At 40.9% G+C, this 26,226-nt stretch overlaps 1 protein-coding gene across 1 annotated transcript; it reads left to right on the top strand.

Moving 5' to 3' along the window:
* The first annotated feature begins 3,487 nt into the window (after positions 1-3,487).
* Positions 3,488-23,716, top strand: LOC133463669 (zinc finger protein ZIC 5-like). The gene is made up of 2 exons (XM_061745345.1): positions 3,488-4,195; positions 22,519-23,716. The coding sequence occupies exons 1-2, from the start codon at positions 3,718-3,720 to the stop codon at positions 23,145-23,147; spliced, it is 1,107 nt and encodes a 368-aa protein (XP_061601329.1). The 5' UTR covers positions 3,488-3,717; the 3' UTR covers positions 23,148-23,716.
* The last annotated feature ends 2,510 nt before the right edge of the window (positions 23,717-26,226 follow it).

Here is a 26,226-nt window from a genome sequence, read left to right on the forward strand (position 1 = left end):
CCTACGTCACTTTTTGTAAAGACTCATATCCGGCACTTTAAAACCTCATATTGTACATTTCTGTTTATTTCTGTTTATACATTTTATTTTATTCTATCTCTTATTTTATCTCTATATATTTGTTTGTTTTTATATTTTTATTTTTATTCTATTGCACCAATTACCACAACAAATTCCATGTGTGTGTTAACAAACTTGGCAATAAACCCCTTTCTGATTCTGATTCTGATTCTGATTCTAAAGTTCTTTATTTTCTGTAATGCAATTAAAAAAACAAAAATGTCATACATTCTGGATTCATTGCAAATCAACTGAAATATTGCAAGCCTTTTATTATTTTAATATTGCTGATTATGGTTTACAGTTTAAGATTAAGATTCCCAGAATATTCCAATTTTTTTAGATAGGATATTTGAGTTTTCTTAAGCTGTAAGCCATGATCAGCAATATTAAAATAATAAAAGGCTTGCAATATTTCAGTTGATTTGTAATGAATCCAGAATGTATGACATTTTTGTTTTTGTAATTGCATTACAGAAAATCACAATATTCTAATTTTCTGAGACAGTTCTGTATGGTAAATACTCAATCTTTCCTTCGAAATGCCATACTAAACAGTATATGCTCAAAAAGTATACTTTAGTTCGGCACACTTTTGAGTAAATATCATTAGTAAGCATTAATTGGGACTTACTACTCAGAGCCACACGGCACTTCATGCTGTTGGGAGGGGGAGTTGTTACCATGGTAACAACTCCTGTCGCAGCAGCAGTAGCAGTTGTTACCATGGTAACAGCAGCACTAGCAGCACCACTCCACTCTTTCCAGTTTATCCTGGCCCAAACAAGATGACATTATATAATATTATTATATACAAATATACAAATATTATATAATAATATTATTATACTTAATATTATACTTATGACATATACATATCTGCGCAATCGAACACCGCTGCATTGCATTGTGGGAAGTTTCTGCTTAGCTAGTGTCCATCAATCCACACTAATACATTTCTCCGTTATGAGTATGGATAGAGCATACTATTGTGTACATACTAATGTTTCGGACGCACTAAAAAATCTCACATACTGTTTTTGTTACTCATTAGGGTAGAAGGATGGTATTTCTGACGCAGCTACAGTCTTTTGTACACCTGACGCTCAACGTCACCAACAAGAGCTGTGATCACTTCCATTCTGCTGCAGTCAACACCCATGTTTTCTGTTGCTGAACAGAATGCAATACACCCGTGTGCTGTTTCACAGGGTTGTCATGTTCACATTAAAGTCTGATGCAAACACTAGTTATGAATGCCAACCATCAAATCCAATCTTTACCAAATCAAAATTATATCAACATTGGAATGTGTAGCTGGCCATGTAAATGTGGGGTTTGGTATTAATGCTAAAAGCAGCATCCACACCTATTGAGATCTAGTTTCTCTTTATTTATTGGAAAATACACTCACTGGCCACTTTATTAGGTACATCTTGCCAGTACTGGGTTGGACCCCCTTTTGACCTCAGAACTGCCTTAACCCTTCGTGGCATAGATGCAACAAGGTCCTGGAAACTTTCCTCAGAGAGTTTAGTCCATATTGACATGATGTTGCTGCAGATTTGTCGGCTGCACATCCATGATGCTAGTCTCCCGTTCCACCACATCCCAAAGGTTCTCTACTGGACTGAGATCTGGTGACTGTGGAGAACATTTGTGGACAGTGAACTCATTGTCATGTTCCAGAAACCAGTCTGAGATGATTGTTTATGACGTGTTATCCTGCTGGAAGTAGCATCATAAGATGGTCCTGTGGTCATAAAGGGATGGACATGGTCAGCAACAATACTCAGGTCGGCTGTGGCATTGACACGATGGGCAGTTGGTACTAATGGGCCAAAATGTGCCAGGTATATCTTAAATAAGACCTAGAAACAGGCATTGTGGCATAGAATTATCAAATTGGTTTAATTCAGCGTATGAATTGTTACAGATTACTTTTGTAATACTGTATTTGACCCGGTCTTTGTACGTTTTGACCGTATAAAAACGTAATTCTTGCCATTTTAAGAATGAGATGAACCTGCTGTACTCTACTGCCCTTACTTTGTAACAACTTGTACTTTTTATTATTTTACCTCTTTTCTTATCATTTTATTTGTTATTTAAGAGTACCTGTTAAATTAAATACTTTTTCAAAACCGCGCAAAGTTATGGATAAGCCCTGAATGCAGGCATTGTGACATAAAATTGTCAAATTGGTTTAATTCACCGCACAAATCGGCAGATTACTCACAGATTACTTTTGTAATACTGTATTTGACCCGGTCTTTGTACGGTATGTTTTGACCGTATAGAAACGTAATTCTTGCCATTGTAAGAATGAGATGAACCTGCTGTACTCTACTGCCCTTACTTTTTAACAACTTGTGCTTTTTATTATTTTACCTCTTTTCTTATCATTGTATTTGTTATTTACTGTTTAATTATGTCTTGCCGCTTTTGATGTTGATGTAAAGCACTTTGAATTACCTTGTGTTGAATTGTGCTGTACAAATAAACTTGCCTTGCCTTAAATCATCCGAATCAGAATCACGTTTATTTGGTCAGGTCAGGTCAGACAAGACATGGAATTTGATTTGGTTGTTATCGCTCACTCTACAGTAAATAGGTAAAAGACAATGACAGCTCTTATTAACATATATACAATTTTTAAAAGGTGAAAGGTGCAGCAGTATGAAGTAGATATGATAATATATATCATAATTTCAGTGTCGAATGAAATTTGAGATATGTTGGTTGAACGTTATTTATTGTATTTATTGTAGATCCCCATTAGTCACTCCCTCAGCAGCGACTATTCTTCCTGAGGTCAATTTAAAAATGACAATGGATTTAAAAAATACACACAAAAACAATTAAGGAACAAATATAATATACAGGACTGTCTCAGAAAATTAGAATATTGTGATTTTCTGTAATGCAATTACAAAAACAAAAATGTCATACATTCTGGATTCATTACAAATCAACTGAAATATTGCAAGCCTTTTATTATTTTAATATTGCTGATCATGGTTTACAGCTTAAGAAAACTCAAATATCCTATCTCAAAAAAATACAATATTCTGGGAATCTTAATCTTAAACTGTAAGCCATAATCAGCAATATTAAAATAATAAAAGGCTTGCAATATTTCAGTTGATTTGTAATGAATCCAGAATGTATGACATTTTTTTTTTTTTTTTTTAAATTGCATTACAGAAAATAAAGAACTTTATCACAATATTCTAATTTTCTGAGACAGTCCTGTATTATCCTACATGACAAAGAATGATAAATTAAAATATTATGATGATTATGATGTGTTATGACCACTGGGGATGTGAGGGGCCGCCAGTGGCGCACAAAAGGAATGTGGATCAGAGTGAGGAAGGAAAGGAGACAAGGAAGCATGCTCGGGGTTTAGGACGCGGCCCCTGTATTCCTCCAGTCGTTCTCCTCCATGCTCAGTAAACACAAGCATGGAGGCTCTTCTCCGGACATAGCGTCGAGCAGCGGGGGATGCCGACGCCGCAGCGCCTCTGCTCTGCAGCCGAACGAGGAGGGAGACGTGGGAGACTGGCCGTTTCCCCCTTTTTTCGCTGATTTTCCGGGGAAAGCGAGGCGGCAGCGGCGGGGGGAAAGCGGGACGGCTGCCCTGGCTGCAAAACCATGAAGCGGCACAATGGCCTGGTCTCTCCTCTGGGGAGCAACAACTCCGCGCCCCCGCCCCACCAGCGCGCCGCCACGGCGGGGTCCCGCGGGCCGGCCCTGCCGCCGCCCGCCGCGGGCAGCCCGCGGGCCGCCCCGGTGGTGAAGAGCGAGCTGACCTGCCGCTGGACGGACCGCTGGTCCAAGCGGCCGCCGCTCGGCCCCGCGGCCAGCGTGTGCGAGCAAACTTTCAGCTCCATGCACGAGCTGGTGGACCACGTGACCAGCACACACGTGGCCGGGGGGCTGGAGAGCCTGAGTCACGTCTGTCTGTGGGACGAGTGTCTGCGCGGGGGGAAGGCGTTCAAAGCCAAATACAAGCTCATCAACCACATCCGCGTGCACACGGGCGAGAAGCCCTTCTCCTGCGCGTTCCCGAGCTGCGGGAAGATGTTCGCGCGCTCCGAGAACCTCAAGATCCACACGCGCACGCACACAGGTATGTTGGTTGGTGTGAGGGTTGGTGTGGTTGTGATGTTGCAGAAAAGCAGCTCCTGGTCCAAACAGACACCCAGCACCGCGGTACAGGGCCCCGTTCCACCCCGCTGCGATGCTCCCTCGTCCCTGGACGAGGACCCATGCAGGACAACCAGGGAACCAGGGGCGGATCTGGGATGGCAGGAGATCCGGGGGGGGGGGGGGTTGATGCTCAGGTGGTGTACATGTGATCAAAAAGAAAAGCACTGGACAACAGGACAACTTATACATTCAGACCCTTTTACTATAGAAATGTTACAATAGTCAACAGCTGCTTGAACTGGTTTCTACGGTGGCCGAGACCCGCCATTGCTGAAAATAAAAGTAACACTGCAAACAGAATCAAACGCTGCTGGTGCATCAGCAAAAATAGTCCCCGGTAATTCACTTCCGTTTTGGCTTTTTTATTTGCGTTGTTTTTTTTAATTTGCAGCAGCGTTTGTTTTTATTTGCAGCATTTCTTTTATTTGCATCAGCGTTTGTTTTTATTTGCAGCCTTTATTTTATTTGCAAAGCGTTTATTTTATTTGCAGCAGCATTTCTTTTTATTTGCAGCGTTTCTTTAATTTGCAGCTGCGTTTGTTTTTATTTGCAGCATTTATTTTATTTGCAGCAGCGTTTATTTTATTTGCAGCAGCGTTTATTTTTATTTGCAGCGTTTCTTTAATTTGCAGCAGCGTTTTTTTCTGTTTGCAGCGTTACTTTTATTTTCAGCAATGGCGGGTCTCGGCCACCGTAGGTTTCTTTCGTCAGAAAAAGTCCAACAAAGTTTTTCCCGTCTGGTGCCCTTTTCCCACTCATTTGGACTTCCAGTAGCTACAGCTCGGTTTGCAAAAGCTCCATGCAGGACAACCAGGGGCGGATCTAGGATGGCAGGAGATCCGGGGTGGGGGTTGATGCTCAGGTGGTGTAAATGGGAACAAAAAGAAAAGCACTGGACAACAGCACAACTTATAAATTCAGAGCCTTTTACCATAGAAATGTTCAAAGTAGAAAACTTTTAGCACAGCGGATATGCAGAAAGATGCGTCGGAGGAGGAAAGCTGCAGCCAATTTAAAAAGAAAACTCCCGCACACCTTCTTCTCACCAGACTAGTGTTTTATTGGGCCAACGTTTCGGTCATTGACTACGTTTACATGCAGTCAAAATTCAGGTTATTGATAATATTCCAGTTACTGAAACATTCGGAATATTCCGTTTACATGGTAATTAATCATTTGGGATATCTGAATCAAACCAGCGACGCACGGAGAACATCATGACGCAATTCCCGTCATTTCCGCTTCTTCTTCCTGTATCCAAATCCAAAACAAATGCTGCTTCGCGCAACTTTTCGCTCACCTTCTTGTAAATCTTCTATCCCGGTACTTTCTACCGTCTACAAATGCAGAAATGTTCATATCCTTCATTACATTTATGAAGTGATTAGTCTCCTCCTGGTCTTGGTTTCTCCGTGTTTAGAAGAACTTCCTGGACTCAAAAGACCAGGATTCCTTGTGAACAGAGCATGCGCAGAAAACAAATTCATGTTCCGTTTGATGGGGATATTCCGTTAGGCGTTTACATGACCCAATATTCAGGTTTTAAAAGGAGTAACCCAGGGACGAGTGTCTGCGCGGGGGGAAGGCGATCAAAGCCAAATACAAGCTCATCAACCACATCCGCGTGCACACGGGCGAGAAGCCCTTCTCCTGCGCGTTCCCGAGCTGCGGAAAGATGTTCGCGCGCTCCGAGAACCTCAAGATCCGCACGCACACAGGTATGTTGGTTGGTGTGGTTGTGATGTTGCAGAAAAGCTGCGATCTGTGATGCTCCCCCATCTAGGATGGAAGGAGATCGGGGGGGGGGGGCGTTGATGCTCAGGGGGTGTAAATGTGAATAAAAAGAAAAGCAAACTAACGCCGCTGCAAATAAAATAAACACTTAGCAAATAAACGCTGCAAACAAAAAGAAACGCCACTGCAAATAAAAGAAACGCGGAAAATATAAAGAAACGCTGCAAATAAAATAAAAAAACGACGCAAATAAAATAAAACGATGCAAATAAAAAAACCACAACGGAAGTGAATTACCGGGGACTATTTTTGCCGATCTTATTTCTTATTCCTCGCTCTTCTTATTTCTTCCTTTTCACTTACATCCTCTTCGTCTTCTTCTCCTCTCACGTAAAAAACACCGGTGCATAAAAAGGAAAACGTCTGTAGTTATGCATTTATTCAATACCAAAGTTTAATACAATGTACAAAGAAAGTGCATTTGTATAAACCTCACTGTCTGCTAGGCTGTAAATGTAAACACTGTACAGCTGGACAAATTAAAGGGCATGAACAATCGTGCGGTGACAACCGTGTAAATCCATTATGTGTGTTGTAATAAAATATTGACATTTGCCGTCAGTTTATCAATTATTTATTGCGACAGAGAGCGCAACAATATATTGCAATATAGTTTTTTTCCCCCCGCCACTACCCAGCACCGTGTTACAGGGGCCGGTTCCATCCCGCTGCGCTGCTCCCTTGTCCCTGGACGAGCAGCCAGGCTGCTCCTCGGGACCCATGCAAGGCACACCAACACAAACCAGAGGTTTTACTTCACACTCAGGTTCCGTTTATACGTAGCAAAAACGGTGGTGTTTTCATGCGTTGTGGCCGTTCATTTACACGAAAATGAAGCTCAAACTCACCAAAAACGATAATTTCTGAAAACTCCGGCCAAAGTGGAGATTTGCAAAAACTAGGTCGTCACGTTTGCTTGTAAACAGAGGGAAACGGACATTAAAGCCTGAATTATGGCTCTGCGTAACACCAACGCAGAGCCTACGGCGTCGCTGTGACGCCGACGCCGTGACGCCGTCGTGAACCCTTCGGACTTCTCCGTCACTCCATTTCTCCGCGGTGCAAAACCTCCCCAGAGCACTAGTTGATACTTTTGTTTAGCTTCCGACTTTTCCAGTCACAGTGAATCAAAGAGATAAGGACAACTGTTGTGCAAAAAACCAAAACAACCCCCAAAAAAAAAAAAAAATCACACACACATGAAGAAAAGAGCGCTGAAAGTTCACGACTGCTTCACGAACCGGAACCGGAAATGCGTTGCTACCAAGCGAACCAATCCCAGCCCTCTCGGTCTGTGTTGGGTCTGCGTCGCCTCGACGCGTAGTTGCATTTTTTGGGAGGTGCACGCACGGCTACGGCGTAGGCTACGGAGAGAATCCCGCGTAGCCGCGTACCCTACGGAGTAGGTTTAACGCAGAACCAGAATTCAGCCTTTAGGCTTCAGAACGTCACATTATGCGACAGAAACGTCACCAGCGTCGTGTGCGACCTGTGTTTACAATTTGTTTGGCCACTGTGATCATGATTTCCAGGATTCTGATTGGTTAGCATGACTTTATCTTCTCGCTACACTGCCCTCTGTAGGTTTGGCTGCTCATAGAACCCTTAATGACGTATTTATGCGAGTTCATGTAAATGAAGAGATTTTGAAAACGATCTGATGTAAATTATGCAATTATGCCATTTTTGTAAGGTAAACGTGGCCTTAGAAGGAGTGAGGCCACGTTTCCACATAGCATTACAAAAAGGGATATTTCTCCCTCTACGTTTTGAAAAAAAAACCATCATTTCCAGGAACCTGCATAAATATCTGTTAAGGTGCTATGAGCAGCCAAACCTACAGGGGGCAGTGTAACGAGAAGATAAAGTAATGCTAGCCAATCAGAATCCTGGAAAAAAACATCAACAAATGACACAAGTAACTTCCAGTTACTTCCAAGATGAACGAGAGTCTTTGGTTTGCAGTGACAGAGAAGTGGAGTTACTTTTAAGTGTGACTTTAGAATATAAAACAAGTAAAATACAAGAAAATATTGACGGTGGCCAAACAAATTGTAAACACAGGTCGCACTCATGACACTGGTGACGTTTCTGTCTCATAATGTGACGTTGTGAAGCCTAAATGTCCGTTTCTCTCTGTTTACAAGCAAACGTGAAGACGGAGTTTTTGCAAATCTCCACTTTGGCCAGAGTTTTCAGAAATGATCGTTTTTGGTGACTTTGAGCTTCGTTTTCGTGTAAACGAACGGCCAAAACGCAGCCACGTGTAAACGGGGCCTAAGTTCACAGATACTTCACTACTTCCTTGTTTCCTTTAGGACCCACCGGTCTGAACCGTCCAGGACTTATACAGGACACGTCACCACAAAGCAGCTGTTCTTGGAAGGAAGAGGTTAAACTTTATTTCTTCACATGTGAGAAGCACGTATACAGTTAAAGTCAAAATTATCAGCCCCCTTCATGAAATCAAGCAGAGCCACTAACCTATTCTCAAAAAGGACCACAAGAAAAGGTTTTTGTAGTTTATTTGGTGTTAAAGAACGTGACAATTCTTCCGTCCTTGCATCATCATCATCCCCTTATCCAGGTTCAGGGGGCAGGGAGGCCAAGACCTCCCCCTCCTCTGGCTGACAATCATTTGCATCCACAGTGGAATGAACTGATTGCAAAAATCCCTGTACAATGTGCAATTACAATTTTAAAAAAAATAAATAAATAAATATATCAAAAGGAAAATAAGGTACAATAAGAAAAATAAAAACCTTTAAATCAGGGTTCTCCAACCCTGGTCCTGGAGAGCACCTATCCAGCATGTTTTAGATCTTTCCCTGCTTCAGCACACCATGATACAAGGAGCTGTGTCAGCAACAGAACTGTCCGGACCTTGATGACAAGTTAATGATGCCTGACCATTGATTAGAATCAGGTGTGTTCATGCAAGGAGACATCTAAAACATGCTGGATAGGTCTCTCCAGGACCGGAGTTGGAAACCCCTGCTTTAAATATACATGGATATGGATAAAGCTGAAAATATACGTTGCATACTTATTAGCACATCTGTGAGAAATAGCAGCAGTCTGGGGGGGAGTATGAATACGTGATGTTCAGTGTGTGAATGAGGTGTGTGTATGTGGGGATGGAGGATTCAGACTTCAGTGACCTGATGACCTGGGGGAGGAAGCTCTGTTTTTACAGGAACAGTGGTTTGCTGGAGGGCCACCACACTTTTGTCGCTTTTATACTAGTACCTACTCAGCGCCACTCGACTCGTCACACCTCTTCTCCACTCGCCTTGTCCTCGTTTGTTTCTAGACACCCAGATTGGAGTGAAGCTGTATTTGTAAGACGTATTTGATTGTGTGATCTAAACGGAGAAGACAACAACACTAAAGATGTAGAACCTGGAGGAGATGATAGATGTGCTGCTGGGTCTGTGGCTTGTGTTCAATATCAAGTTAAAAAATGAGAGTGAGAGAAACTTCAAGCGGCGATGCTTTTTTTTTTGGTTTGTTTGTGTCGGCTGCTGAAAAGTCCGTTGGTAGCTACGAGCAGCTATGAAGAGACAGAGCTCCTGGTAGATCTGGTCGTTCCTTATCTCCGTCTAGATCCCTTTTTAATTCTCTCCTCAGACACCAGGTTTATGAACATCTGACCCTCAGAGTTGGATCACCAAACAGATGTTTGCGCTGCCATTGCCTGTTGAATAAAATCGCCACGAGCCGCTCTTGCGCTGACTCCCGCTTCCTGATTCAAACGTCTGAATCCAACCCACCGACCAATCGGTGGCCTGTAGTGTGATGATGTCAGATACAGCCGACTCAGCCGCTTAGAACCTCGGCAGAATAGATACAGAAAAGTATCTACTCGGCACGCCTCCACCCGCCTCGACCTGTAGTGTAAAAGTGCAAAACGGGGGCGTGACGATTATAGTCGCGCTGAGTAGGTACTAGTGTAAAAGCACAATTTGTTGCCACGGCGGTGGGTGTCCTTGGCACTGCACCGTCTGGTGTACATGTCCTGCATGGTGTGCAGCGGTGTCCTGGTGGTCCGTTCAGCGCAGCGGGTCGCTGTGCAGAACTCTCCTGTGCTGTACAGTTGCTGTAGCAGGCGGTGCTGCTCCTGGTGAGCACAGACTCTACAGCTGTGGTTTTCTCTGCAGCACTGTGGAGATCTTCCATCTCCTCAGCCATCTGAGGTAGTACAGATTAGGGCTGAACGATTTATCGTTTTCTGACCGAAATTGCGATTTCAGACAACGCGATCATGTGATCGCCAAAGCTGCGGTTTTTCGTAGTGCTCCTGACTGACCCAGGATCTGTTGTGTCAATAAGCGCAGCCTACGCCGTAGGCTCTGCGTTGGTGTAACGCGGAACCATAAATCAGCCTTCAGAAGCGGCATGCTGCACGTGGACAGGTCACGCTAACCAATCAGTATAAATCCAATCCTGCTCCACCTGCTCCTTGATTTCTGAAATGGCTTCAGCTGGACCAGAAGCGGAGTTATATTATATATATAAAGTGTATCGCGATATTGGGTTATTAATATGAATCTATTGTGTTGACTAGAAACGCACATCCGACCGCGACCGCACCTCGACCAGCGGACCAAAATCTTACTCCGCTCAGAAGAAACTGGTCCCGTTTTGAGCTCTGAACTTTTACTTATGTACGGCTGGTGTAGAGTTAAGCCTTACCTTATTAAATTAAACCTTTTTGAGGTGGTGAGTAGGATAAATACGGGGACAACTTCTGCTGAGTTCCAGTGTACTTTAATGTCCCTCAACAGTGTAGGATTTTAGAACATCAACACAACACCTAGTGCTGTATCACTCCGCCCAATCTAAAACATATTAACAACTAGATAAACTGACTAGTGTCATTATAGTCCCTGATTTACATCAGAATATAAAGAATATATTTATAAAATAATGAACCCTGAATTACCAAAATAACCTTCTTAACAAAAATAAATCTCCTCTTACACTTATAAGGTGAGGTGGGGGGGGCGGGCAGGCACTCTGATGGCACTTTTCCACTAGTAACTTAACCATAACAATCGGCACCCAGATCAGAAGTAGGAGGTTGGAGTGAAGCTGCTGTGACGTATTTGATTGTGTGATCTAAACGGAGAAGACAACAACACTAAAGATGTAGAACATGGAGGAGATGATAGATGTGCTGCTGGATCTGTGGCTTGTGTTTGATATCAAGTTAAAAAATGAGAGTGAGAGAAACTTCAAGCAGCAACACTTTTTTTTTTTTGGTTTGTTTGTCTCGGCGCTGCTGAAAAGTCCGTTGGTAGCTACGAGCAGCTATGAGACAGGGTTGATTGTGGACTGCTTGAAGCAGGCAGGGACAATGGAGGGAGCCAAGAACAAGTTGAAACTAGAGGCGAACACAGGGTCCAGCTGCTCTGCACATGACTTCAGTGCATGCCCGGGGATGCCATCAGGGCCAGCAGCTTTCCTGTTATTCCCACGTCTCAGAGCTCTCCTCGCATGGTGCTCTGAGATGGACAGCAGACGGTTTCACCGGAGTTGGATTTGGGAAACCGCTTGGTGATGCAGACGGTCACGGGACGCACAGCGCAGCAGATCGGGGAGAGAGCGCAGAGAAAAGGGCTGATGCGGTGGAGTACCCTCACCGTCTGATATGATGAGATCCTCCAAGAAAATAACCCAGATGCCAGACAGACGACAAGCGCAGCCGCTCAACAGTTAGATGGTTATCTGTCAGAAGTCCCCATCCCCAGGAGGAAAACCCTCTCGCCAGTTGAACATATCAGAGCCGGGCCGGGGGGCGGGGCATATGACCGGGGGCGGGGCTTATCAGGACCTCTACGACCTGGAGCCTCTTGTCAGGCTGCAGAAATACCCGTCTCATTATCATAGCCTACTAGGGTTGCACGGTATACCGGTACCAGTATAGTACCGCGGTACTAGAGTTTTGAAAACGGTACTATACCAGCATTTAAAAACAAACGGTACTTTTATATATTTTTTCTATGCAAACGAATTGGTAAATTGGAGCCTGTCTCTTTAAGCACAACGAGCTCAGCGAGTGTGACGTAGTTGCAGAAGCAGAGCCGCCTCCCCCTCCCACTCGCATGCGGAGGAGGAGAGAGAAACGAGAAGTCGCGTGTTAGACAGACAGAGCGAGTTGAAATAAAGTTGAAATAAATAGAGATGGCAGCTGAAGAAAAGCCCGTACTTGTGGACAAAATGGGGGCCCGAAGTACGGTGTGGAAATATTTCGGGTTCAAACCGAGCGATAAGGGCGAGCCGCTGAACCCAGATGCACCGCAGTGCGAGCGGTGCTACAACGTGTGTCTCGCAAAAGGAGGCAACACTTCAAACTTGTCCAAACGTTTAAAGGACAACCACACTGACTTGTTCCGCGACTTCAGTCAAGAACGACAGCTGATAACTTTGTTCACCAGTTCTCTGCACTGTCATGTCAATTAAAGAAGTACAGAGCCTCTCCCAGCCCGTAGTAAACCTACAGTAGCCTATACAGAGAGTTAAAACAGGTCCATGGTTATTAAATGCAATTTTTAAAATATTTAAAAAAATTCCACAGACTAGAATATAACTTTAATATATTTTTTTATATTTTAATATTATTTAATGTTTCATATATATTATAAACCATTAAGGCAATGAATTATATTAATGAATTAATATTATATATTGAAACACACTTTTGTAAAACATTCCATTAGCCTACAATATCTAATCCTATCCTAAAGGACTGTCTCAGAAAATTAGAATATTGTGATGAAGTTCTTTATTTTCTGTAATGCAATTAAAAAAACAAAAATGGCATACATTCTGGATTAATTACAAATCCACTGAAATATTGCAAGCCTTTTATTATTTTAATATTGATGATTATGGCTTACAGTTTAAGATTAAGATTCCCAGAATATTCTATTTTTTTGAGATAGGATATTTGAGTTTTCTTAAGCTGTAATTGCATTACAGAAAATCACAATATTCTAATTTTCTGAGACAGTCCTGTTATGCCCATTTAATGTTTCATGTGGCCTATAGTTTCAAAACACAAACCTTTTGAACAATGCGAACAAGTAAAATAAAGCAATGACATTCAAATTAAAATGACCATGTTAATTAAAATACTGTACCCCCTCCCTCCCCCAATTACAGAAGTCTAGTGCTCCTGGCTCAGAGAGGGTGACACCACCAACTCAGAAGCAGGAGTTTTTGCTGCTACAGTATTTTATTTAACATGGTGACTTTAATTTGAATGGCATTGCTTTATTTTACTTGTTCACACTGTTCTAAAGGTTTGAACATTTTAATATCCCATGCCAATTATTTATTTTATTCATTGTTGTTATTGTTCCCAAAGTCTGCTTTAAAATAAAGGAAAATATTGACATTTGAGAGTGTTCCACCTTTTTACAAAAAGTATCGAAAAGTATCGAAAAGTATCGAAATACATATTGGTATCGGTATCGAAACAGAAATTTGGTATCGTGACAACCCTATAGCCTACACATGCCCAACAACAGGACTTACAAGCATAACCACATGAAAGAGCAGAACATTAGAGCCTATTAGAGATTGTGAAAGATAATTCTCAATTTTATTTTTCAAAAATTGGCAAAATAAATGAAAAACTGCGAAGAACCATTGTTTGTTATTATTCGATATTCGGCCAAGTGTTTATTATTATTATTTTCGGTTTCGGCCACAAATTTTCATTTCGGTGCATCACTAATTGAATGCCTTTTATTGTTATTATACAATGTACAATACAATTGCAGAGCTTCTCCTGTGTTCAGTGCAAAACAATTAAAGTAAAAATAAGTAAGTAAAAAGTGCAGATATGCAAAATAATAATATAAGAATAAAAAGTATGATGTCTTTAAAAATGTATGGTAACTGTACAGATTTCCCTCAGTCTGTTCGTCCTTGCTTTTAAGGGTGCTTTCAGACCTGTGGCCCGTTTGGTTTGTTCCGATTCAGGGGCTAAATCCATACAGTTGTTTCGTTTGTGGGGTTTGTGTTCACAAGGCAACCGTCTGTAGCGGTTCAAAGCTGTTAACAAATGCCACGCGCGTAACTGTTCTCTCATTGGTCAGAAATGAACGCAGAAGGAGTTTCCTCTTCCGTACCCCGGGAAAAACAACAACTTTGGAGCATCAGCGAGTGTGGCTAGTTTGTTTCTATGTTTTTCTGTGTGCTGTGTGGATTCTGTTCTCACTGCAAACGAACCGCTCCAGGTCTGGAATGGAAGTGAGCCGAGACCACCTCTCCTAGGAGATCTCAGCTCGCTTGTTTTGTCCCGCATTCGAGAGCGATTGCTGTACCAAACATGTACCAAACCAACCGATCTTTAGGGGGAAACGCTCCCTGTTTTGGAACAACTGCTCCAAACGGGACAGGTTTGAAAGCTTCTGTAGCGCCTGCCAGACTGCAACAGCTCAAATAACTGAGAAGATTATTTCTTATCGTAAATAAAACAGATTTTTTTTTTTTTATTCATTTTATTTTTATCCCTTCAATTTGTTTTCAGAATGCACTTCGAAAAACAAATTGAAATTAGTTTTTCTATAAAATCAGGTTTTTCTTATTATCCATAGAACAGTCTGAAATAGTCTGATTACCAACAACATCAATTATTAGGCGTCATTAGTTTTGTGCAGGGAAAGAAAATGAGCTAGAACTCCCACTCGTCTTGGATGTGGTCAGAAATGGCCACCTCCTGTGGTGCCCCGTACTACAAGCTGCCACATGAGACACACAGTCGAAGAGCCGGACAGACTGGGCTCTGTTGGTCAGGTAGTCAATGGTCCATGCAGTCAGCTGCTCGTCCACTCCAGCTCCCGCCAGTTTCCCTCTCAGTAATGCAGACTGGATGGTGTTGAAAGCACTGGAGATGTCAAAAAAACCATGGTAGCTTTTGTTACTCTGGTCCCAGCTCTCTGCAGGTCATTCACTAGGTCCCCGTGTGGTTCTGGGATCTTTACTCACCGTTCTTGATCATTTTTACCCCACGGGGTGAGATCTTGGAGCCCCAGATGGAGGGAGATTATCAGTGTCTTGTATGTCTTCCATTTTCTAATAATTGCTCCCACAGTTGATTTCTTCACCAAGCTGTTACCTATTGCAGATTCAGTCTTCCCAGCTGGTGCAGGTCAGAGTCCTGGTCCTGGTGCAGGTCTACAATTTAGTTTCTCACGTCCTTTGACAGCTCTTTGGTCTTGGCCATAGTGGAGTTTGGAGTGTGACTGTTTGAGGTTGTGGACAGGTGTCTTTTATACTGATAACCAGTTAAAACAGGTGTCTTTTATACTGATAACCAGTTAAAACAGCTGCATTAATACAGGTAACGAGTGGAGGACAGAGAAGACTCTTAAAGAAGAAGTTACAGGTCTGTGAAAGACAGAAATCTTGCTTGTTTGTAGGTGACCAAATACTTATTTTATTCATTCAGTAAAAATCCTACAATGTGATTTCCTGGCTTATTTCCCCCCATTCTGTCTCATAGTTGAAGTGAACCTATGATGAAAATTAAAAGGGCTCTCTCATCTTTTTAAGTGGGAGAACTTGAACAATTGTGCACAATGGTGGAACCAGCAAATCACAATGGCAGCCGTGGCTCCGTTAGGACACTGCTGATGCAGGATCAGGAGGGAGACAGTCTTCAGGGACTACACACACCTTGAATATCTTTTTTAATTTTTTTTTTTTTTATTGCATCATTACTTTTTTGTACAATGACCAAAAAATCACAAATGTCCCACATGGAAAGAAATGGCCATCTCCTTTTTGACTTTTGAAAATGCTATACAAACACTACATTTTGAAAATATTTGCAACTTTCATACCTTCGGTCCTACAGGCATCAGTCCTGATCATAAAGATCCGAGCAATCCAATGTAATTGGTCATCATATTTTTACAATCTATACATACAAACGTCGCGGAGCACAGTTAAATATAGTGTTGGTGTTTCACGTCGTCACTTTTCAGGATCGGTAAGACCAAAGCAACAGAGAATTATCCAAATGGCGTGGATTTAATGTATTTACAACCATCACCTTGCGCTGCTGCTCTCTGCCTAGACTGGAACAAAATTCAATTAAATTCAATTTTATTTATATAGCGTCTATTACAACAGAAGTTGTCTCTAAGATCTTTCCAGCGACCAGAACATAAACCCCCGAGCAATTATTACATAAACATAAGATAAACAATGGCAAGTAAAAAAACTCCCCTTTAGGAGGGAAGAAACCTGGATCATAAGGGGGACCCTCCTGCTGAAGACCAGCTGGACAGAGCAGGAAAAGACATAAAAGACAGAGAGAAGGAAGAACAGAAAAAGGAGAGACACAGACACAATGGATAACTGGTGCACTACAAGAATCCAGACACAAAAACCAGCTGTGAGAATTCCACTGAAAATTATAACAAAAAATTCAAAGATAAATCACTCTGGAGGCTTTTTTCTTTATAACTTTTTTTTCTGGTGGATTTAACCATTTACATTTACATTTTTCTTTTTGTAGCATCCTTCAGAGTAATAAAAAAAGTTGCTAATTCCTAATCAATCTCTTTCTCTTGTTAACCAATATTCATACGTACATAAGCTGGGAGTCAAAGCAATAATTCATCAACTCCTTATCTGTTCGTTTGAAAATCCCATTTTGAGATAAATATTTCCCCTACGTATATACTTTTCCTGGCAAAAGAAAAAAAAAGTATTCATTCCTCTAGTTCTAGTTTGTATTTTTACTTTTTTTTTTAAATACGTTTTTATTGGCTCAATATAAAAAAAATAATAAGGTCCACTTCCATCAGTTTTGTTGTTGTATACTTTATGGTAGTATTTCCTGAACTGAGGTTACACTCTGATCCCTAGTGGAGGGATCATGGTACATGGTATCATGTGTACAGGGAACCGAGACATGCTCACACCAGCAACTGTCCAGTTGCTCAGTTAGTGGTCACTGTAGTCCTAGGGATGGAGCCATATTGGACCGAAAAAACAAAAAACAAATATGTCTGGAGCCGCAATAAATGAAAATTCTTGTATAAGCCTTAGAATGAAGGCAACACATGCTGTATCTATCAATATAATTTATATTAGCCTACTATCAAAATGACTAAGTTGGCTACAAATACATAAGAGTTCACTACCTGCATAAAAGCGCAGTCTGCTCAATATCCATCACATCACACGACTCAACACAATAATTGAGTAGCTGGTGCTGAATTTATGTCCTTGATTTGCTGATCGGTGATGTTGCTGCTATTTTAATGACTCTTTCCTTCACTGTCTCAGCAGAGAGAGTCTGTATCATCTTGGTTTGGTTTTTGAAGTCTGCAAACGGTTTTCCACGCTTTATTATCTCCCCGGTTGCAACGAAACTTGCAGCAGTAGTGGAGTTTGGGGATACAATCCACTTCTTAAATCTATTTTTGCGCTCCTCTAATTTCTCCAGAAGAAATGCAATCGCACTTTTTCTCTCACTCCCAACTGGGAACTCGGCTGCAAAATGTAGCATCATGCTTTCCCTGGAAATGTCTTTCCACATTACTCTTTTTGTTTTTGGACAACTCATCAACCGTTGAAGTATGTTCTCAGAGTTTTACATGTTTGATCATTTTGAGAAGTAGGGCACATGAATAATTATGGTAAGTGCTCCCTTTCACAACAGGGTGGCGCTATGTGCATAGGGGGGGCAACTCTGATCACACAGAAAATCTGAGGTCTCTCAGACAATGCAAAATGTAATACAAAGCATGTTTCTTGCTGCCAACAGGTGGCGCCAAAACATTTGCTGAATAGTACACTGCTGGTGTGTTCATAGTTGGACTGCAAACATATGCACCAAATTTGGGCCAGATTAAATAATGTATTGCTTAGTTATGCCCCTGCTGATTGCATACAGCAAAAAAAAAAAAAATCATCAAAAATCAACTGTTCTTTGAAAAAGTATGAGAAAAAAAAACATGAGTCACTCTGAGATGTAGAGCTATATTTCCAAAGTTTGGCATCACTGACTGAAATATAACGTGTAATAAAAAAAATATGTTTAGTGTCCAAAATTTAAAATAGTCACTGTACGCTTTTAGCGTTTAATAAGCTCAGCACCAATAGTGTTTGCGGTGAGTTTGACGTTAATCGGACAAAGTATGGCAGAAATATGCCCATCGGTTATGATTTCATATTTTCAAAAACATAGTAATGAAGTTCTTATTAGACCTGATGTTGCAGTGAATGAAAATGTAGCTTTTGTGAAAGGGATCTGATCCTTGAATCTCTGCACCTCATCGTTAGATCAGACTTTTGCGCTGCCGTTGCTTGTTGAATAAAATGAACTGTCAGAGTCACATCCTGACTCAGACGTCTGACTCCAACCCCCCGACCAATCGGTGGCCTGTAGTGTGATGATGTCAGATACAGCCGACTCAGCAGCTTAGAACCTCTGCAGAGTAGCGTAAAACACCACTAAAGGCCCGGGTGTTTATTTGCTTAAACCGCTCAAATCAACAGGCATTTATTTGGGACCTGCCTTTTATTAATTGTGTCACATCATCCAAAAACGGGTGGATGAACGATGAGCTGACAGCAGACTGGCTGCAACTAACGACTGTTTTAATAGTCGACTGGTCACCGACTATTGAAACGATTAGTCGACTAATCGGATAATTAGTATTTTTTTCTTAAATTTAGTATGAGGTTGCTTTAATTATGTGGCAAATCATAATAAACACAAGAAAGATGGGTACTTCTTATTCAACTTCTTCGGACTGCATGCATTTAATTTAAAATACTTTTATCAGGCACAGTCAGGCATAACGTTAAAGCTCTCTTTTAAAGCCAAAATACGCTTAATATCTTATCAAGGCGAGTCCTTTTCGTTCAACTGTCCGACGTGCTTTCTCTTCAAATGCTCGTGCATTACCGACGTGCTCACGTGATAAGGAAGGTCTGCTTTGCAAACCTTGCAAGTCATCTTGTTATTCGCCGTATCGAGGCTAAAAGGCTTCCAAACTTTAGAAGTTTTGTTACATGCAGCTGCTGTACAGGACGCCGTCATTTTTGTTTACCCGCTACCGCTCAGCAGAGACACTATCGTGCATGGCGACTCTGGGCAGAGATTGTATTGAAGTGAGACGCCTCACTCCATTGGAAAAACACGTCTGGCGACAATTGTCGACAATGGAATTAATTGTTGACAATTTTAATTATCGATTTTTGTCGACAACAAGAGTGGTTTTATTTATTTTTTTCTCACTCTTACTGTCAATGCCGAATTCCCTGGCCGCTGCTTCTCCACTATTTTGCTCTGCACATTTCTTGTGAGAAGCAATGATGCTGTCCATGGTGCTGAATGCCGACCTCTCTCTTTTGATGCACAAGCCGCTCAACTTCGTAACACGTCATCAGTGACGCCCCTCTAAAATTAAATAAATAGTCACACACACTTTTCGATTCCGATTCTTAAGATTCAGAATCAAGATTTGATTTGATTCCGATATTGATTTGGGTTAGTTTTATTAAAACTGTTTTTTGAGCTGTTGCATGAATTATTTGACTGTGTAGTTATGCAACATATTAATACTAGTATTATATTGAGATTCAACAGCAAGTATTGCAGCTAATGATGCTGTAAGGACCAATCAGCTCCCAGAATGCTGATAGAACGGCTTTTAGAAACATCGTGTGGGTCAGAATTATCAAAACAGATCCAGGGCAGCAAACGGAGGACGAAATAAAATCGTTTTTATTTTTTTCCCACATTGTTTAAATTGAAGAATTTGGTTTTTAGCATTTTATGCAAATGTAACCCCAAGACAGTATACAAGACTGTCTCAGAAAATTAGAATATTGTGATTAAGTTCTTTTATTTTCTGTAATGCAATTTAAAAAAAAAAACTAAAATGTCATACATTCTGGATTCATTACAAATCAACTGAAATATTGCAAGCCTTTTATTATTTTAATATTGCTGATTATGGTTTACAGTTTAAGATTAAGATTCCCAGAATATTCTAATTTTTTGAGATAGGATATTTGAGTTTTCTTAAGCTGTAAGCCATGATCAGCAATATTAAAATAATAAAAGGCTTGCAATATTTCAGTTGATTTGTAATGAATCCAGAATGTATGAAATTTTTGCATTACAGAAAATAAAGGACTTTATCACAATATTCAAATTTTCTGAGACAGTCCTGTATAAAGTAATGAAATATAGACAATTTATGCAATTATAACTAAAAAATGCAATGTTTATTGTTAATTATTATGTTAATTTAAAGGCAAAAACATGGCACGAGTTATTCTTGTGTCCAACAAAACATTTATTTTTTGTTCGTAAACAAAAAAATACCAAAATTTTTAATGTAATGATTCAAAAAAATCTTTAAACATACAAATCCATTTTTAGGAATTAATATGAGAATCGATTTTTTTTTTTCCAACACAGGCCTACTTACCTAGTCATTTTAGAACTAACATTATGTGACTTTTTCCTAATTAAAGGAGACCTATCTTGGCATTTAATGTATATTTTAAACAGGCCTTGAATGTCTTAAAAACAATTTAAAGCTTGTTTTTTCTACATAAAACAGAAATTCAGACTGTGGGCCATGTCTCTAGTTTTATCGCTTCTTACCTCATTATCTGTGAGTGATTCTGAGGGGAGGGGAGGCTATGATAATGAGGCTCTGCGCTGATTGGCTGCCTGAATGACGTGTAGCAGGGGAGGAGACAAAGCCTCGCTCTGGGCTGAAGAGCAGCGGCTGCGTAGACAAAGCGTGTCCCATGCGAGCGAGTTTCGGCGGAAAAAAAAAATCAATTCCATTGCTTTATTTTTTTTGTATTGGACTGTCCTAACTGGCCGCGAGTTTAACAGTTTCAGTGTGGACAGAGAGAGTTTAAGGGTTTCAGTGTGGACAGAGAGAGTTTAAGGGTTTCAGTGTGGACAGAGAGAGTTTAACAGTTTCAGTGTGGACAGAGAGAGTTTAACAGTTTCAGTGTGGACAGAGAGAGTTTAACTGTTTCAGTGTGGACAGAGAGAGTTTAACGGTTTCAGTGTGGACAGAGAGAGTTTAACGGTTTCAGTGTGGACAGAGAGAGTTTAAGAGTTTCAGTGTGGACAGAGAGAGTTTAACGGTTTCAGTGTGGACAGAGAGAGTTTAACGGTTTCAGTGTGGACAGAGAGAGTTTAACGGTTTCAGTGTGGACAGAGAGAGTTTAACGGTTTCAGTGTGGACAGAGAGAGTTTAACGGTTTCAGTGTGGACAGAGAGAGTTTAACGGTTTCAGTGTGGACAGAGAGAGTTTAACGGTTTCAGTGTGGACAGAGAGAGTTTAACGGTTTCAGTGTGGACAGAGAGAGTTTAACGGTTTCAGTGTGGACAGAGAGAGTTTAACGGTTTCAGTGTGGACAGAGAGAGTTTAACGGTTTCAGTGTGGACAGAGAGAGTTTAACGGTTTCAGTGTGGACAGAGAGAGTTTAACGGTTTCAGTGTGGACAGAGAGAGTTTAACGGTTTCATTGTGGACAGAGAGAGTTTAACGGTTTCAGTGTGGACAGAGAGAGTTTAACGGTTTCAGTGTGGACAGAGAGAGTTTAACGGTTTCAGTGTGGACAGAGAGCGTCCGATGTCACGCAGCTCGACGCGATAGTCGGACGCTCTCATTCAGTTACACGGTGTAAACGGATCTTAAGCCTGATTTACGGTTCTGCGTTAAATCGACGCGTACCCTACACCGTAGGCTCTGCGTTGGTGAAACGTGGAACCATAAATCAACCCTTAGTTCCCTGAAGAGGGAACGGGTCACCTCGTCTTCACACTAATTCACACAGGAAGATTTAATTGAATTCTAAACAGGTACAACACAGTTATTTACTCCGATTCCTCATCATTTCATTTCTTATGTTACAAGACAAATGAATCATGTTAACTGTAAATAAATCACAACACTGAATGTTCACAAATGAAAACTTTATTGTTAAAAAAATAAAACATAAGTTGTATATAAATAACATGTATGCACTATTAGTGGGTCAAGGAAGGACCGTGCGTCTTCTGAAGGCCATATTGTTACCTGGCGCAGTATTCTACTGCATGTCCAACTCCCAGCAGAGATAGGAACGGAGGAAGATGCCTCACTCTGTTGAAACCAGCGCATGGTAACAAAAGGGGATGAAAGCTATTGTACATATGTGCAATTCTCAGCAGAGATAGGAAGGGAGGAGATGCCTCAGGCTTTTTTTTTTTTCTTTTGCCGACAATAGTCGACAATTAATTTCGCCAGCAACTATTTTTATTATCTATTTTTGTCGACAGCATTGTCTAATTGTTGCCGACGAGTTCACATGTTACGATACTATTTTAGAAATGCATTTAGTGGACTTTCTTTTTTTCATTGCTGGTAATGATGAGTATGATATTTTTCTGTTTCAGGTGAGAAACCATTCCAGTGTGAATTCTGCGAGCGCCGCTTCGCCAACAGCAGTGACCGTAAAAAGCACTCGCAGGTTCACACTGCCTCCAAACCCTACGACTGCAAGGCCCTGGGCTGCACCAAGTCCTACACCCACCCCAGCTCCCTCCGCAAACACATGAAGATCCACGTCAAGTCGTCCCCTTCCTCCGAGCCTCAGGACATGTACACCTTCATCCCTCACCATCAGCAGGCCGACCCGGCCGCCCTCGAACCTCTGGACCTTAAAACAAACCACTTCTCCTCATCCCTCCCCAACAAAAATGCTCACTTCCCTCTCCTGTCCAGTCACGAATTCGACATCAGCTCAGACAGCCAGGCGGACCACAAGGTGCTGCTGCGGAGCTCGTCTCCGTCGGTGATGCCTCTGGACCTGTCTCTGTCCGGCCTGAAGAGCCAGCTGAGCCAGAAGCAGCAGGGCAGCCGGACCCCGAGACGGAGCCAGCGGTGCGTCAACCCCGCCTTAACCCAGCTGTCCAACATCAAGGAGTGGTACGTTTGTACCAGGACTACAGTCCCACACTTCCCCCTGCTCCACCCAGACCACATCAAATCAGAGTGCAGCAACGACGACGAGTACATCACGTAACCAGGGGGAGCCGCTCTTATCTGGACACGCAGAACCCAGTCAGGCCCGGACCAGGAGTTTGATGCTTCAGCAGGGGTCGGACTAGTGAAGGACATCACCAGACGCAAGCATATCTACTGTTTCACTACAGGAAATCCATTACAACACTATCTAAAACTTTGCCAGAAAGGGAGTCCGTCAACACAGGCAGTTTCTACAGGAAACACCTGATCCAGACTAACACGTGGACCAAAGAACAGTGAGGTGCTTTTGGTCTAAAACAATGTGAACAGGGTGTTTGAAGACAATGATGTCACAAAGTCACAGATTGTTTAAGGGCTCTACTGAGCTGGAGCATTTTTAAAGGGCTAAATCAAATCACGGGCAGAATATCAGGTCCAAAAACATCAGTCACATGATCAGAACCACTGGCTCATATTTAAAAACAATAGGTCCCAAACATCATGTTCAATATACAGGACTGTCTCAGAAAATTATAATATTGTGATAAAGTTCTTTATTTTCTGTAATGCAATTTAAAAAAACAAAAATGTCATACATTCTGGATTCATTACAAATCAACTGAAATATTGCAAGCCTTTTATTATTTTAATATTGCTGATTATGGTTTACAGTTTAAGATTAAGATTCCCAGAATATTCTAATTTTTTGAGTTTTCTTAAGCTGTAAACCATGATCAGCAATATTAAAATAATAAAAGGCTTGCAATATTTCAGTTGATTTGTAATGAATCCAGAATGTATGACATTTTTGTAATTGCATTACAGAAAATCTATATACAATCTACAATATTCTAATTTTCTGAGACAGTCCTGTAGAACATCAGGTCCAAAACATCAGTGACATGGTCAGAATATTTGGTTTAAAACATCAGACTCACATTGAGAGCCATCAGTCCAAAACGTTAGCCACACAATCTTAATAAACAGTCCAATACATTCATACACTCATTCATCCATGCCCCTTCAATGATTTTCCCTTTTCGATTTTTCCATGTGCCAGAAATGTTTTAAAAGTGAATACTGTTACATTTAGGTTACTTGTCTGAAATATGTTACATTTTTTCCAAACCTAAGACTGCACCTACACGACAGTGAGTATTTAGAACATCTACATTCGTCATCCATGTGATATTACAAACAGTTGTTGCATAATTTAATTTTCTGTACTCATTCACTCGCTCTGCAGTTTCCTTCTACATCCACTCTCTTTTCCTTTGCTGCAACAGCCATGCTGCATTTTTGTCTGAAGATGTGCTCAAATGATGTACACAGTATGTATATGTGTAGGTCAGCTGCTCCCTTTCCTACGTGTTGCCATGGCGAATCACGGTAACGCTTTTTATAGTCACGATAACTTAGAGTTAACATACTCAAGAGTTGACTGAACCATCTCTGAACGGCTTTCCCGAAACCCAAAACTCAGAGTTTCTTAAATTAGAGTTTGTTGAGCCTCCTTTGTGAAACAGACCCCAGAACGACGGGTCCAAAAAATCAGGGACATGATCAGAAAAACAGATTCAGAACAGATATGTTGACTGTTGTGGCTGGGCCAGGGCTCAGTTTGGTTTCAACAGACTGATTTGTTTGATTAGATTAATTTAAATCTGTGAGCAGGTTTTTGTTAGAAGAAAACTTATGCAACGTCCACATTAGTGTGTTTTCATTTTGAACTGTGAAGCTTTGTCACTATTGTGCCAGGTCGCAACACTTATCTGGTAAGTTAAGACTTAAAAATGAACATTTTTGATCCACCCTTTTCAATTTAGAAATGCAGCAGTTTGTGGTCTAATGTCAATTCACAAAAGTGAAAGTCAAAAGCCGCAACAATGCTTGCAACAATTCACTGCTCCTCCAGCTCAACATGTACAGGACTGTGTCAGAAAATTAGAATATTGTGATTTTCTGTAATGCAATTAAAAAAACCTAAAATGTCATACATTCTGGATTCATTACAAATCAACTGAAATATTGCAAGCCTTTTATTATTTTAATATTGCTTATCATGGTTTACAGCTTAAGAAAACTCAAATATCCTATCTCAAAACATTAGAATATTCTGGGAATCTTAATCTTAAGCTGTAAACCATAATCAGCAATATTAAAATAATAAAAGGCTTGCAATATTTCAGTTGATTTGTAATGAATCCAGAATGTATGACATTTTTGTTTTTTTAATTGCATTACAGAAAATAAAGAACGTTATCACAATATTCTAATTTTCTGAGACAGTCCTGTATCTTTCCTTTATTTGCCAAGCCTGAATCACATAACCATAATAAAGATATTTCAGACGAGCCTTAATGATTTCACGGTGGTGTGGACAAGGATCTAGTTTGGTACAGACTCTGAACACGAGTGTAGACGTTTCCTGAGGTCTCAAGTAACAAATCATTGGTAATAACCTGTCGAGTGTTCATGCGATACTCCCATCATATGTATTTTAACTGAATCTGTTTTTGAGTTCTGTTTGCATCCCATTTATATTTGTTAACTCCTCAACTGTCCCAAAATTAGCCCACATGACTGTCTGTGGAAAGCTGCCATTAGAAATAAATGGATGGGTTGATAATATGGTTGTTATTATTATTATATTTGAAGTGTCAACCTGTTGAAGCTGCTTTAGAAATTACACTAATTCACCTCCCAGAGAGCTTTTCATGTTGGTGACACCAAGAGATGGTGATGTTTTTTTGTTTTTTAAGAGACTGCAGTTCATAGCTGGTGGAGATGTCTACAAAGACTTCATGAAGTTATTATTCAGTTTTCCTTTGAACTGGTAGACTTAAGATATTCCAGCTGTGTTTTTTTTAATTGACTCATTTGGTCTGTCATTCACAAAGCTCTTTACTGTGTCTACATAACTGGTGTCAGTTAAGAAGGTGGTGACTGAATTGTGAGATAAAGTTAGATCATGTGACCTCGGTGGTGCCATTCTGTATTTGATGATCTGCCTTATGAAACACGAGCCCTCTGATTAAACTGCAATTATTGTGTATAAGAGATATACAGAAAAATGAATTAAAAGTGTCAATGTATTGCTGTTAATTAACTTTTGTTTGTTTTATTTTTAAATGTTA

The sequence above is a fragment of the Cololabis saira genome, chromosome 17 (assembly GCF_033807715.1).
Source record: "Cololabis saira isolate AMF1-May2022 chromosome 17, fColSai1.1, whole genome shotgun sequence".
Classification (NCBI taxonomy): Eukaryota; Metazoa; Chordata; class Actinopteri; order Beloniformes; family Belonidae; genus Cololabis; species Cololabis saira.

Bases quoted from the DNA above. Each gene is read 5' to 3' on its own strand.
- LOC133463669 (XM_061745345.1), top strand. From the start codon at position 3,718: ATGAAGCGGCACAATGGCCTGGTCTCTCCTCTGGGGAGCAACAACTCC. The intron at 4,196-22,518 runs GTATGTTGGTTG...TTTCTGTTTCAG, and splicing joins CCACACGCGCACGCACACAG to GTGAGAAACCATTCCAGTGT.